General features: G+C 39.0%; 1 protein-coding gene across 3 annotated transcripts; it reads left to right on the top strand.

The window, feature by feature from the left end:
• Positions 1-9436: 9436 nt before the first annotated feature.
• On the top strand, positions 9437-15481 carry agpat4 (1-acylglycerol-3-phosphate O-acyltransferase 4 (lysophosphatidic acid acyltransferase, delta)). Of its 3 annotated transcripts, XM_034898272.1 has the most exons (10): positions 9437-9691; positions 10403-10581; positions 10821-10990; positions 11099-11260; positions 11351-11504; positions 11643-11745; positions 11838-11913; positions 12160-12358; positions 13232-13321; positions 15348-15481. In XM_034898272.1, coding segments are annotated over exons 2-10 (1134 nt in total). In that variant the 5' UTR covers positions 9437-9691; position 10403; the 3' UTR covers positions 15350-15481. The 3 variants fall into 3 exon arrangements, with proteins under 3 accessions (XP_034754163.1, XP_034754161.1, XP_034754162.1); XM_034898270.1 differs by lacking the exon at positions 15348-15481 and having other exon boundaries at positions 13232-14109; XM_034898271.1 differs by lacking the exon at positions 15348-15481 and having other exon boundaries at positions 9437-9714; positions 13232-14109.
• The last annotated feature ends 200 nt before the right edge of the window (positions 15482-15681 follow it).

Below are 15681 nucleotides of genomic sequence, written 5' to 3'. Positions count from 1 at the left end.
AACATATAGTTAATTTGATCACTTACCACTCATTTTTTAAATTCTCCCACATCTTGTCCTTTGAAAGGTTGATCATGCATACCAAGTTTGTCTGATCCATGTCTGGGATGGACATAAAAATATAACAGATGAAAGAATATGAACAGTCAATTTCCTATAAAAGCCTCTCACATTCAACATAAAAAGTTCAGATCCTGAAATACCTGTCATAGTTAAATAAAATGTGCACATTACCTCAGATGTCTTTGTGATAATGTAGCATTGAGTTTTCAGAATCTCATGGTTTAGAGAGATACATTTGTCTGTAGTTTTGTGGCAGACCATCTGTCTCACAATGCGGAAACTAGGGAGTGAAGGGGTTAAGTAAATGATGGTGAGGCCAAGAATAAAATGCACTATTAGGGAAAATGGGGGAGTCAAAACCTTGCTCTTGTTGCTCTGTGGCAGAGATATTTGGGTTGAGGCTGTTGGAATGGTCCACGTGGCACACACCAAAGCCTGGCTATACTGTGTGGGTCTGGCACTGGCGGCTGGTTTCAAGCCCAGAGCACGTTCCAGGGTGCTTCGTATAGCCTGCCAGAGGATGTCAATGTGTGACACACTAAACCAGCATTTTCTGCTGAGGTGAGTATTTAGCAAGCAGAAACATTTTAAAAAGATGAAGTTAGTCTTGTTTTGTTTGAAATACTTTAACGTCCAGAAGACAACAGCTAAGATAACATCGGTTAGAGTACCTTTTACTGAAAAAGCACCAAGAAAAGTTCATTTTCACCAGTGTTTTTTTACAAAAAGTGTCACAAGGTGAGCGGTTTGGAATGATACAATGAACGAGTTAAAGATCAGATAGTTTGGTGTTTACATGTATTTATCTTGTAAGTAATGATGTGGAGCTCAGCACCATGATTGTCAGTAATAGGAGAACTGCTCTGGGTGTGATGTTCTCCTTCAGTCACAGTGATGTGAATAGCACTTTGTCCAATGCTGGGCTACTGTTACTTTAGACAATCCATGGACACTACAACTCCTCTTCCTCCTCACTCGTTCCTATTTGCACATTTGCCATGTCCGCTTATGTGAAAATGCAATATTCTAGTGAGGATAAAAAGAAACAAATGAACCCAAGATAACTCCGAACCGGAGAAATTTAAATGAACTTGCCGACAAACTGAATCTGAATGAAATGAATAGCTATAAAAGTCACTGCAGATAGACAGCCAAAAAAATAGTTCATTTCATCTGGTCTAATCTTTCTTACAACATGAAAAAACATGCCCAGTAGCTGAGATAATTTCTTCAGTTTCCAGTGCAATTAACTTCTTTTCTAGAGGCATTGGGGTGAGTGACCTCATTTTCTCATATGAGAATATTAAATTACTGTTCTACTAATATAATGTATTTTAAAGCATATGTTTAATATTTGGGAAAATGCACTCATTAGCGTTCTTGCCAAGAGTTAGATGAGAAAATTGAAACAACTGTTATGTCGACGGAAACATTTTTCAACAAAGAGCAATAGTAAAAATGACTCCCGGTAAGCATGTTTTTTTGCTTCCTGGAATCCAAGTCAGCATTCAATGTTCCCTGTGGCTCCCTCACTGAGTGAGCCTATGTTGTTGCTGAACAAAGTGACTAAGGGGCCGCCAAGGGCAAGTGTGCTAGCAAAGAAGTCTGTCATTTGAAATAAAGTAAGTCATTTATTTCTGGGTTAGAGTTCCTCTAGTCATTGGAAAAATATCTATGGTCCTTCTCTCTGCCAACATTGCACACTCATTGCTCCTGGAAAACAGAGGTGCCAGAAGTGTTGGGCTGCATGCTGAAGTCCCGCACAGAGGCTCCAAGCTGGTTTGGAGATACTTCACTTCAGATGCTTTAAATTACTGACATTAGAGAGTGTATGACAGTCAAAAAGTAGGCATTCTCTAGTAGTAAAGAAGGAAAAGAGAAAGTTTTCCCATGCAGCAGTAATTATACGTTTGGACATTTACTCAAATCCAGGCTAAAAAAGACGCTTTCGAAAAATGAAACTACAGTGGACCTACAGTTTTCATGTAGTTTTCAGATAGTATTCATGTAGGGTCCTAAAAATAACGTCCTGGGTGTCAGAGCGAGGATTGTTTCCACTTAGGTCTTGATGGCACCGGTGTGAAACTGAGAACAGATGCATTGGGTCTCATTAAATCAAGTTGTGAAGTCTTGACCTGGCAGTAACCCTGCATAAAACAAAGCCAGACACTGCAGATAGAAGCATGCTTTCTAAAGTCTGATTTATCTGACTTACAAAAATAAACCCAGATCAAATACAGCCCTCATGTCTTCTGGCCATCAAGAGATCCCTTACTTGTCTTATCTTTGAGATAAATCACCTGTCATTTGTTTCAATGATATTATGTAAGAATGCAAACGTCCATGGAATTGTTTCATATTTAGAAAGCTGTGTTGGCTGTGCAATGTGACGCCAGAGCCTAATCAATACAACAAAAAGTCCTGTGTCATCAAAGAAGGTTTAGTAATCTTGGTCTAGAGGATTTGTAACTATTTGAGATTCTTAAAGTAATCTAATAGGTACTCAAATCCACAGAAATATATGAATTGTGAGTCAATCTTTGTCTGTCCAGGTCAAATTGAACCATTCTGACTTAAGAAATAAACCAACATCTCCACCAGCATTCTGCAAATACAAAGATCACTCAGCTTGCTGAATGTACAGCTACTGTAAACACAACGCCTGAATGTGAGTTGACACGAAGGACTTTGTGACAGACTCATGAGTTCCAGCTAGAAACCAGGCATGCACCCTGCCACGCTAGGTGATGGGTGCTGTCGGCAGGAGCCATGTGGAGGAGTGTCAAAGCTTTTGGCACACACACTTTTACACACTCATTCTTAATGTTGGAAATAATAGCTCACCAAAATAAATAAATAAAGGAACTCAATAGCGACTTACTTTATTTCATCCAGACCTTTCAGCGACATCTCATTACATCAGTGGATTACATTCATAATATTTTATGATAAAATACAAGGTAATCCAGGTTATTTCAATAAAAAAATACTTCACATTTTAAAAATGTTTTGGACGACTTCACCTATGTTTTATTGTCAATTGTTCATTATATAATCATACACCAAGTATGGATGCTTCACATGATGAAGTTACTAATAACTCTTTTTGTTACGTTTCCTTACCACAATTCAATCCAATAGTAAACACAATGACCCATACAAATCAAACATTTCAAAAGCTACAAAAAATGTTATAATACCATTTAAAGTAGCCTTATATCCGCTACTACTCCGTGCTGTATTCAGTGTGGAGGCGTATGTTAGTGTCGATGCAGCAGGGGCATTATGAGAAGGCCTGACGGATCGACATGACAGGAGAGGAAGGCCGTTTGCAGTCTGCTCTTTACGGGCTTGACTACAATGCTACAAGCTCCCCTCCCTTTTTCACCAGTGGAAACATGTGATCACACCGTATCCTTTTACATCTCAGATGGGTTATTCAGCCATTTGCGCTCTGCTGTAATGGAATATCCACTCAGGAAAATACACATGGCAAGCTGTTTGAAGATATCAGCCATTCCCTCCTGTCTTTCCTTTTTTTTGTCATTTTCCAATCACAGAACTGCTGGAAAACGTGTCAGAGTTTTCCACTCTTCGTGCCAATGTAATTTATTTTATTAATATTTGAAGACATGCAAATGAATATTTCTTACTGTCTCATGAAGTGTTACACGTTTCATGATTTTCATTACCTTACAACAACATTTTTACTTGGGTGCCTTAAAAAAAGTGGTGGTGTACTTTAATTTCAACTTACAGAAAAAAAATTATATTTTTCATTTAAGACAAAATAATATTCTGAAGGAAAGTTTTTTACATGACATATGACTGAATTACAATAATACCTTTGTTAAATGTGGCAGTGTTGGTATAACAGCCCAATGCTCCTGCATAACTTCTGCTTCTTTGTAAGCAATGCTTAAAGAAATGCAAAAAACTAACTTCTGGAAACTTAAACAGTTTAGCCTTTAAGTGATAAGAACTCAGACTGCAGTTAAACTAACCCATGTGTCCTCAATAGACAATTTACTTTAATGCCAACATTTAGCTTTCTATGTGTTGATTGATTGAAGTTGACTCATCTCGAAAGAGAGAAAATTAGATGTTGTTGCGGCTTCCAAGATAAATAATTCATCTTAAAGAATAAGACAAGAGGTTTTTGACTGCACTTGCTGCTTTGCCAGCATGCGCCACCTCCTAAACAAATATATATATATATATATATTTATATATATATATATATATATATATATATATATATATATATATATATATATATATATATATATATATATATATATATAGGTTCAGTTTTTATATGTTAACAGACTTCTGTGAGACGGTTGTTCACACGTGTTCAGAAGCACAGCTGTTGGAATTGTCAATGCAACAATGTCAGAATGTGTGTGATGAAAGTCTTTGTAGGCAATCCCTTTACTACTAAACATTTGGAAAAGTCTTCACAAGTGGTTTGAAAAAAATAAAACCCATGATGCTCTTTTAATGCATGTGGGAGCAGTAAATGTTGCCCTGATGACTTCAGTCGTTTGTCAAAATGCTGACACAGAACTATGGGGGCACATTCACTGTATCTGGTGGTCCTGCATGCTTTAATAGGGTACCCAAGGAGCTAGCTACTGAATTTTTGATTTGGGTGAACCTTCACCTCCTGAACTAGTCATCACATAGAACTGAAGGGCTATAGTGACACAAAACCACTGTAATTCTATAAACATAATTATTAATTTTTTATTATTATTAAATTGTTTTCTGCTTTTTTTGAGTTTTCAAAAATCTGTTTCACTTGTTTGCACTGGCGAGAACAAATCTTGCAATTATTGCAGGTTTAAAGTGGCTGTGCTCTAATAAAATGGGGTTGGATTGCCTTCACACGGCTCTCATAGACTGTTCGCCAACATTACACTTAAAGCAAAAAGTAAAGCTCTCACACATGCGCAATGATCAACATCCACAATTCTGACCTCATGTTGAATCACTTTCTCATTTCTGAGCATTCCAATCCTGTTCTGACATCTATCAGAGAAGGCAGTCACAAAGGTGGAAAAGAGGACGTGGGATTGCAGAACCATGCAGTATTTAAATCTTCTTCACCTCATTGATGTCATTACGTTAAATAACTTTGCTCATACCAGTACTTTTGGGTACTTGAGTCGGGCCCCATGCGTGGGCCCCAGAGGGCTGCAGAGCAGGCGTCTCCAGGAAACCTCCCAGTGTTTCACTGACAGTCGGATGTGTCGGTGGGGCCCACTGTTACTTTTTCTAATGGACGAGTCTGTGGAGCCGAGTCCTAGGAAAAAACAGACACTGCATACATCAGGATCCCATTAATGGCTATCTGCACATATACACTGTGTCATATAAAGTTTAGGCCCCAGGCTATGTTGTCACTTTTTCTGATTTGCACTTTTTTCCTATGAGTCCAGGAGCCTAAAGCATGCATTCAGAAACTCTGAGGACATTATCTCCTTTCATGACATTTCAACATGTAGTCATCCCATATTACTAAATGTTATTTAGCACCTGATTTACCAAAGCCTGCACAAAACCTGAATGAATGCAGCATTTTCCAAGTCAGAGAGTTCTTTCTAATTTATTCAGACCATTTACACAAATGTAGTCACTCACAGTTTTCCAGTCAGAATATCATCAAATGTTGCTGACTGTGCTGTCCCGTCAAATCATTTGCCCCAGACTTATTATGCAGCTGTATAATGTGTTCCAAACACGGCCATACTGTCTTCATTACTCTTTCAAAAACAGTTTTTACTATCACCTGCGTATCTAATTCTGAGCCACACATTGTACTACAATTAATAAATGCACTTCATCATGAGGAATATGCACACAGGCTTTCTCACGGTGAGACCTAAAATGTTGAATGTTGGGAAACGTCTCTCACGTGGAGAGGTGGAATGAGTGTTAATTTGTTAAGGGAAAAGAGTGAAATGATGGCAAAGACTGGCTCATAAATCACACTTGTGCAGTAATTTCACTTAATCTTTGGTGCATTCTTCTAAGAGTATGCTCATCCAAATTGGCCCTGTGTTGCTGAGCCAAAATTATACTTCTTCCTGGCTGAAGGCTGTTCAACTGCAAACTTCAGTCTTGACTGAAAAATATCAGCTGCAGCCACTGATTTTTTCACAAGATTAACTGATTAATTGGAAAAAAGGAACAAGAATTTGTTCCGCACTCCTTAAGAGGGTGAGAGATTTTCAAGATTAAAGCAGATGTGTTGGTGCTGAAACTGCTAGCTTTCCAGCATGTCAAAGAAGCATGTAGTCCATCTTCATCACATCAGGTCTTTAATTTGATCTAGCAAGGAAGCTTTTCTGCTTGATTTAACAGTGAGCAATAACTAAGAGTCAGGGGATGTCATGCAAAAATTGTCAAGAGCAGCACTCAAACTCATCACATTACTCATAAATGGTATCCAGTTACTTTCAAAGAAGCAGCTTTAACAGAATGACATAAATAATTAAATGAAAGCTGAAATATCTTGGAAAATGGTGACTTCTTGTGGTGAGGTGTCCCCCCCACGCGCATCTTTAAATCCAGTAACCTCATATCAACTGCACTTTTCCACAAAGGGTCAGTGAAATGTGAATGAGACACTCCTCCGTGGCTACCCACATTGAGTAGCAGGCTGACCGATGGCCAGTCATTTCAGTTCATCAACCAATTATAAGACCTATGTTTTCACTGTGAAACATTTACATTTTCCATGTAACAGTCATGCTCACGTTCATGCTTTTTGCATAGTTTGGCTTTCACTAGGTCCTGCAGTGCTCCATCCAAACAGTTCTTAAGACAGTCAGTTATTTAATGGTTATTTCAGGTTATTTTGATTTCATGCATCTGATAGTTGTTTTTCAAAGAGTGTATTGTTGTGCAATAAAATGTATCACTAAAAGCAAAGGTTAGAGACACACATAAAGTCCCCCGCCCCTCAGAAATAGATCACTTTTAATGTCACTTAATGTTCAACCTTCACTGATGTATGTGCAAAGCTTGTCTAGAAGGCTATTTCACATTGATCTGCATGAGGAGGAAAGTTTCTGTGTACTCAACTTGAATCAGAGTTAAACACACTATGCACACGCATGACTTTTGTGACATCTTACATTTTTGGGAAACCAATCATGGTCAAATATGACACTTACACAAGTGTGAAGTGCCAACTTTAACTCTTCAGTACACATACACTGCAGATTTTGCACATTTCACTGGAGGATAAAACATCTTGCAATCAGCAGTTAAACTTTCAAAAGTAAACTAATTTGAGGGAAAAGGAACAGATGTGCTTTTAATTATTAATATGCGGTTTATTAAACTGTTTTGCTATGAAACTACATGAGAAGAATTTGTATCGCAGCAGAATATTTTTATGTATCTTCAAACTTAATTCCTTTGTGTTTTATCAACAACTATACTCACTCACTTGTGTCATTGCATGCATACAAAATGACTAAAAAGCATCTTCATATTGGCTCCACCTTCTATCAAATGCTTCATGTGTGATCAGCATTGAGCTTGACTAAATGAAATGATTAGTTGCGACTAATCCAAACCAGTCTGACGGAAGTGTTTGTCAAATGGTTGCATGAAAGTGAGTTGTATATATATCAGTGTTGTCTTCCAACTTTGTAAAGGTGTTATGGGATTTAAAGTAGGTAACGTGTTCTCAAACTGTGTAACTCTTCCTTAGTTCACAGTGCAGTGCTTCATCACTTTTAAAGTTACAGAGTGACTTGCACATATACTCACTGAAATTACTCCCTTGAGCCCATTTACACGCTCTGTCTTTGGTATTTGAACATAAAGGGCTTCCTGAGTTACTTTACTGTATGTTGGGACCTCTGCCGACAGGCATGTCTTCTCTTCAAGGTGATTTGGTCACGGACATGAGGGCTGAAGCATCATGGGACCTGTAAAAGGAAAACTTGGAAACACTACTCTGCAACCCCCAAAGATGCGACGGTCACGGGACCCCGTTAATCTCCTTTCAGTGGTCTCTGGGTTGCAAAGAAAAATAATCAAACACTGTTTGCTTTGGCATGGAGGTTCCGCTTCGATAACACATCAAAACATGTGTTATGCAGAACAAATACATGTGCACAATTAAATGTGTAATTTACAGCGTGTGCCACAAAGAAATGTGTATTCTGTTTTTCTCATCTAAGGGAGATGTGTCCTATTATTTCTCTTTGGAGTCCGTAAGAGGAAATAACTTGAGCTATTATGTTGGGTAAATTGAAATTACAACTGAACGTTTAGGGGTTGACATCAGTCAGGAAAGGTAATAAGTGTAGCCGGTTCACTGTCTGCCATCTCTTACTTTTAGCAGAGGAATTGTACTTTCTGTGCATGTGTTTTTTTTTTGTGTGAGAGGAGAACAACTTTTTAACTTAGTGTCTCCATGAGCCGACTCACACTTATGTAATTATTAATTGTGAAAAACCTGATTGGTGTCAGAGTGCTACACTCACGTCAATGACACTTTTGCCCCTTGGAGACCATTTAATTAATTTAGGGAAGTGGATTACTTAGCCTGTTAAAGATACTTAGGTTGCAAATTCAGCAATAAACCATATTTTAAGGCATCTGGGTCATTAAGTCCCAACCTCTAACTATTTCTTTGGTGCAGTGTTTAATTTAAGTTACACTTTCGACTTGCTGCAACTAAGAACCAACTCCATTGATGAATGACCTCAATCATTTTGGGGTTCACCTCCTATGTAAAAATAGTTTTTTCTTACGTAGATGCAATGCATTACCAGCAGGGGGAGCTGTCCACCAAGACAACACTGTTAACCTGTTGTAATATCTACAGTAGGCTACATTTTACAGAGCAAAGACTGTGGGCGGTGGGAGGGGGCTATAAAAACGGGGTTAATAATTATAGTCAGTCAAAATGAAACAAGGATGTGACTTTGATGCTGCAACCACGGTTACTTGTATTAGCTTCGTGATTTTCTATTTCATTTACGAAGAAAAAAAAACATTGCGCATGTGTCCAACTCCCAGTTTGACGTCCTTGTGCGTTTCCTGTTACCAAATAAAGGCAGTGCAGAGAGGTGGAGAAAACTTAAAGAGGTCTCACTTTGGAGTTAGGAGGGCTGAACATTTAGAAAGCGTGATGAATCCAAAAATAGGAGAGGGGGGGAAATCCTAGTCGCGGTCTGCACACTGTTATGGTGACCGATATGAGTAGGCTATGAAGTAAAGTTACCTCAATGGCCAAAAAAGTGTTGTTTCCACCAGAAGATATTATGCCTAACAATACCTAGTCTGTGGGGGATTTGGCCCAATTCAACTTTTAAAAGTATCTCGCAACATGTTCCGATGTTGGTGCAAAAACACTCGCTTCAAGGAAGCATGACTCAATGGCATCCTGGGGTCCAGGCGTGGCTTTCAGATGGGAGTGGTTCCTTGAGTGGGTAAGTTTTGTTCCTACTGTAGTGCACCGACTGACTATAGGCTACACATGTTGAATGAATGTGACATGAATTTAGAGTGAGAATTTAAAGATTGCTGTTTTTGTTTTTTTCATTTCTCTTCTTTGAATGGTTGAAGGTCTCTGAGGCAGGACAGCGCTGTGATATAGGTAAATGCCATAGGTTGTCTAAGGTAAGTAACTTGACCTTTATCAAAGACACAGCTCTTATTCATTCAAATAATATTGGCTATCTGTTTTCTTTACATTTTGAGCAGTTGTTCAGATGTATTTCCGTCTCATCTCAACTACACTACACCACATGCCAATGCTGCCTACAGATTTGACTTGTTTGTTACCACTTACATTGGAGATTTGCAGGCAGGTGTTTTACCATCAGAAACAATTTGATTGTAAATAATAAGGACTGTGCTTTTTAGAACTGTGTGTGAGACTTGGATATGTAACCTTGTCATCAGCTGCTAAGTTACAGTATGATTGGCCTGACCTTTCAGTCACAGATCATAATCAGATATTGCCTTGACTATGAGGTAATCCTGTGATAAAACAACAGTTATGGGATGGGGTATGAATAGATAATTAAAAAGTGCCCCATATCCCTGAAAAATTCACTGGGAGGACCACATTTCTGTGCTGGGATTGGCCGTTTATTTATGCACAGTCCAGCTCAAAGGCTCCATTCAGCCCATGAAACGAGACATTCTAGTTAAAGTAAACCTTTATGTCATACTGGGTGTGAACAATTGCTGTCACAGCCCGGGGCAAGACCCGCTGAAATCTCTGTCTGACAGAGCTGACTGATGAAATGTTTCCTCTCAGTTCAAGTGGTAGTTGTGATTTAATAATTTGCGACTTTTACAGCATGGCCCTCTTGCAGAAGCTGAAGTCCCAGTTTGTGTGCCAGATGATGATCTGGTATGTGTTCCTGGTCAGCGGCGTCATTATCAACCTGTTGCAGATCTGTACTCTACCTCTGTGGCTGGTCAGTAAGCAGCTGGCCCGCAGGATCAACATCAGACTGGGCTATTGTATCAGCAGCCGTGAGTACTGTTCTTACTCTCTGCCACGTAGATTACGTTAAAGTCTGCTTTCTGCTGTACCATTTTCGTTTTGCTGCTGGAAGGAAGAAATCCGTCTTTTAAGTGGGAAAGAAATGATTCTGTCGCTTGCATGCAGTTTGATTATCAATCAGTCTGTAAAACCACTTCACAAACCGACAAACTATCTTTGTTCACATAACATAGACTTTGCTACATCACTGTGTTCTAATGCTCCTCAGAGATGGTAGCTGCGCTGGAGTGGTGGTCTGGGACAGAATGCACGCTCTACACAGACCCAAAGAGTTATCCACTCTATGGAAAGGAGAATGCAATTGTGGTTCTCAACCACAGCCATGAGATCGACTTCCTGTGTGGCTGGACCTTTTGTGACAGATTCGGAGTTCTTGGGGTGAGAAAAAGTACCCCCAAACATCTCCACGTTTGGCCTTTTTTTACTTTGAGGTTGTTTTGTTGTACTTTAGGCCTTAACATGTTTTACACTTTTGTCTTTTTCCAGAGCTCCAAAGTGTTAGCCAAAAAAGAGTTGAGTTATGTACCTGTTATAGGCTGGATGTGGTACTTCCTGGAGATAGTTTTCTGCAAGAGGAAGTGGGAGGAGGACCGAAGGACGGTGGCTCAGAGTCTTCAGAACTTGCGGGATTATCCAGAAAACTACTGGGTATGTTTTGGCCTATGGAAATTCTTATGTTGTTGATGTTGATAGTTTTGAATGATGGCATTAATAAACAATCTCATTTCCTTTGACAAGTTCTTGCTTTTCTGCGAAGGAACACGCTTCACATCAATGAAGCACCAGATTAGCATGCAGGTGGCTGAGAGCAAAGGTTTACCCAAACTAAAGTATCATCTTCTGCCCAGGACCAAAGGATTCTGGGTAACTGTTCAAAACCTCAGAGGAACTGGTGAGTGTCCGTCTTTGACGAAGTGATAAATATGGCTACCCGTATTTATCAAATGTTGTGTGTGGATTTCTTTGAAAAGGATTTGCAAACCAAATGAGTTCTACAGTTAACCGTTGCTGTGTGTTTTATCTCATGCAGTGGCAGCTGTTTATGATTCCACTCTGAACTTCAGAAATAATGAAGTCCCAACCTTGCTCGGAGTTCTTAATGGGATGAAATATCATGCAGATTTATATGTGAGGTATAAATCAAATGTTTTTCTACATGTCATTTCCTGTCTGCCTGTGTAATCATTATTTATCTGACAGATCTGACTTCCCTTCTTCGTTGCAGGAGAATCCCTCTGGAGCTGATCCCAGAAGATGAGGCGGAGTGTGCTGCTTGGCTCCACAAACTCTACCAGGAAAAGGTACAAGTGTGCTGAAGATGGATGTTCAGCCTAAGGCTTTTTAGCCTCCATCTCATAATTCTAATCTGGCTAATTCTGAGAATTCAAAACTTTCAGTCGCTGAAACATTATACAAGGAACTTACATTTTTTGGCTCCTACTGCTTTCTAGAGACATTGGCAGCAACATGGCTTTCAAAGAACAAACTTGTAGTATGACTAACTTGGACTATGGTACTGAGTTGTGTTTGCATTCATATGTCAACAGGATAGCTTTCAGGAGCACTACAAACAAACAGGGCGTTTCCCTGGCCCCACTGTGAGCCCTCCACAGCGACCATGGGCCTTGATCAACTGGCTGTTCTGGGCCTGCTTGCTCCTCTACCCGCTGGGCCTGCTACTTGCTCAACTGATCAGCACTGCATCGATAATGACCATCTTAGCATCTGTGGCTCTCTGCTCTGCAGGTTGGTTTCATGCAAACTAAGGTGGAGTAAAGTCATCCTGAAATGGGTATAAAGGTCCTTTCCTTAAGTTAACCAGCTCATTTTTGTCCACATTTTCCACAAAGCAACAGATTTGATAACTCTGTTATGTTATATCTGTTAATGGTAGTCCCTTATCTTTGGAAAATCTTATTTATCAATCCTGGGAGCATGTCACCCACAGCAGTCAGAATGTGCTTACGCAGCAAAGTTAAACATTAATCCATCTAAATAGTTTCAGTGAAATATAAAATGGAGAAATTATTTCTCAAACAACTTGGGTTTATGAGGAGCAGGTTACAGTTTCCACAGGAAATATGTGCCCGTGTTTGTGGTTGTAGGTAAAATGACTCATTTGGATTTCTTCTAAGAGACCATCCCCAATCTTATACTTTATATTTATCTAAAAACAGTCTGTTAAATTTGACGTTACTTTTCAAACAAAACGAAACTAACTTGCCCCTCCCTCCTCCTCATCCCTTCCCCTCCCCCTCCCTTCTGTGCTACCGTGCACTAAGACCCCCCCCCAACCCACACTCCAAAATCCTTCTTTTCGGTTATTGGCTGGAACGCTGGAACACTGTTTGTGTATGCTTCGTGGTGCAGGGTGGCACATTTTGTTCTTGTTGCCATTTGTAGACCCTGGGCTGTCTACAGAGGACAGGCAGCTCGCGGATAGTGAGGAGATGTTTGTTGTATATGACAACAAATGTTCTAGCCTAAAACACGCGTGACACTTACAGCACCCTGAAACCAAATTAAAGATAATTTATTGTGGAAGTAGCCACGCCCACCCTTTCTTTAGGACTCGCTCAAATACTATTCTAAATGTACCCTTCCTTCTTTCCTTTACAGTTTCACTGGGAGTTCGCTGGATGATTGGCCAGACTGAGACTGGCAGAGGCTCAAGCTATGGGAGTAAGGAAGTTCCTCTAAACAACAACTAGTGGAAACACCCATCTGACAGGACTTGTCCAGCAAGTTTAACCTTGTTTCTCAGCACAATGCAGTCTCGTCTTAACGTTACACAACAGAACTTCAAGATCAGATCATGAAACTGGACCACGGTGGACAGCTTTGTGTGGTAACCTTATGATAAGAATTTAAGGCAAAATGAAAATGGCTTTACTACAGTCTCCTTAAATCAAAGTGTAAATATTTGAATACAGTCAAGAGATTTCTCCTGGTAACCAAAGTCAACTTAACCAAGTGTAAAATGGACTACCTCCTTGATTGTGATGTAAAGCATAAATGGCATTTTTCATGTTGGAAGAAAATACACATTTCCATTTTTTTAAACTTGGGTGTATTAATATTGTTAGTACACTGCTTAAGAGGAGCATAAGTGGTGGTGTGAAAAAATACAAATACAAAATCTGTATTTAAGTGATGGATTATGTACTTTGAGTATTAGAATACTTGGTAAGCAGGAAGGCTTTAAAATAGATGCTAGAGCAATATCTCACCTCGGATTTTACATAATTTTACATGCCTATACACGTGCCTCTGCAAGTTAAGATCAAACTCAGGAAAAAGTCATTGCATTGAATGAATAGAAATACTTCTCTGTTGCATAACAGTAACACTCCACGTAGGAGCAACAACTGATACTATACTGTAATGCCTCTCTTTATGACAGGAAAAACTGAGAAACAATAACTTAGAGAGTTCGCCTGTCTCCTACCTCAATCATTGGAGACACAAAATCCTACTTGCAGCATCAAAGAAGAAAAGAAAGATCTGTGCATACCCTCTCATCCGACTACAGCATTCTGTGTAAAACTTGACAGTGGTGTGTAGAGCACTGAGTGACCTTTCCATCAGGCTAGAAAGAAATGACCCAGTAATACATGCTTACATTCAATTGTTCAAATTTGCATCACATAGTTCACTAAATCTACCATGGTCCACGGGCCATACCTACATCTTTTAAGACATTGCTTAGTGGAAATGGAAAAAAGAGCCTGGTGCATAGCTTTCAGGGGGACATGGCTGTTCTGTCGTTCTCTGCTCTGCAGGTTGGTTTTATGCACTCATGCCCAAGGTGAAGTCACCCTGAAATGGTTATAAAGGTCCATTCCTAAATTCAATCAATCAGTATTTATTGCTAAAAAAGACATTTCTTGTTAACAGATCTATTGGCCTTTATTGTGTCTATCATCTGTGACAATTTGTGTGATGTGTATTTTCCAGCCAAAGTTATTGACGCAATTAGTTTTTTTTATTTCTCAAAACATTAGATGCAATCACCAAATCAAAAGGTTCTTAGCAGCAACATTGTATTTTTCCTCAAAACAACCAAAACAATCTGTCCAACAGCGAATGAATGCATCAGCCAGTGCGTAACTGCCACCAAAACTACATTTCCCTCGATACTTCAGTCAGATGTATGATGTAATGGTGTCAATTATACTACCAATTCAAATGTCCTTTTGTAAAACTGAAAACACCATTTCATTTTCAACATGTGTTATCTGTTTGATGTTATTGGTTTTCTTTTCCTTTTATTACTTTTGGGTATTTTAATTCATTTAATGTTGTATTTTGCTGTAACTGTCTTAATTTATTTCATGGAAGTCATGAAATGTTCATTTCTTGCTTCAACAATGGACATTTTTTTGTAACTGTTTTGATAAGTGCGGTATAAATAAGGGAGCTAAAGTTGAAAACTTATTTTTACTTTGGTCCAGATTCATTCTGCAGCCACTTTACCTTAAGCAGTGATTTAATAACCTTGTTATCCAACTGTTGTTCTTATAAAAGCCTTCTAACTGATCCATAAAGCATTCGTAAATTATGCTTACCCTTGAAGCCATTAGTCACAACTTAAATGCTTTTTAAAGGATGCCTTGTTATACCAAAGTTCATTCACTGTTGTGAGAATAGATTTGCAGTTTTCTGAAAATCATTTGTATTCAATGAAAGCAAACTGAGAAAAACTACATAAATAAGGAGGTTTCTCAAAACAACCAAAGACTCCTGAGCTCAGAGCTTCTTCCTTGCACAGCTACTTATCTGCAAGCTTCGGCCACAACAGTAATCACTTATTGCGACACCTGTAACTTTTGTCTTATCGTATACTTGGAAAGCTCAAGAGGTAAGATCATAGAACTGGACGGTGCCAGGTAGCTTGTGTTTAACTTTGTTTTGGAAAATGTATTACAACATTAGGCAAGATAATAGTATGCCTCTAAAAGAATGCAAATATTCCAATGCTGTTAAGAAATATTTTACTGTCAACTCAAAAAGAAACATATTTGATAGTAATGGAATAATAAATGGCATTTTCATGATGGAAGAACACA

The sequence above is a fragment of the Etheostoma cragini genome, chromosome 17 (assembly GCF_013103735.1).
Source record: "Etheostoma cragini isolate CJK2018 chromosome 17, CSU_Ecrag_1.0, whole genome shotgun sequence".
Classification (NCBI taxonomy): domain Eukaryota; kingdom Metazoa; phylum Chordata; class Actinopteri; order Perciformes; family Percidae; genus Etheostoma; species Etheostoma cragini.
The sequence above is the reverse complement of the archived record's forward strand: the minus strand, read 5'-3'. Positions and strand labels throughout refer to the sequence as shown.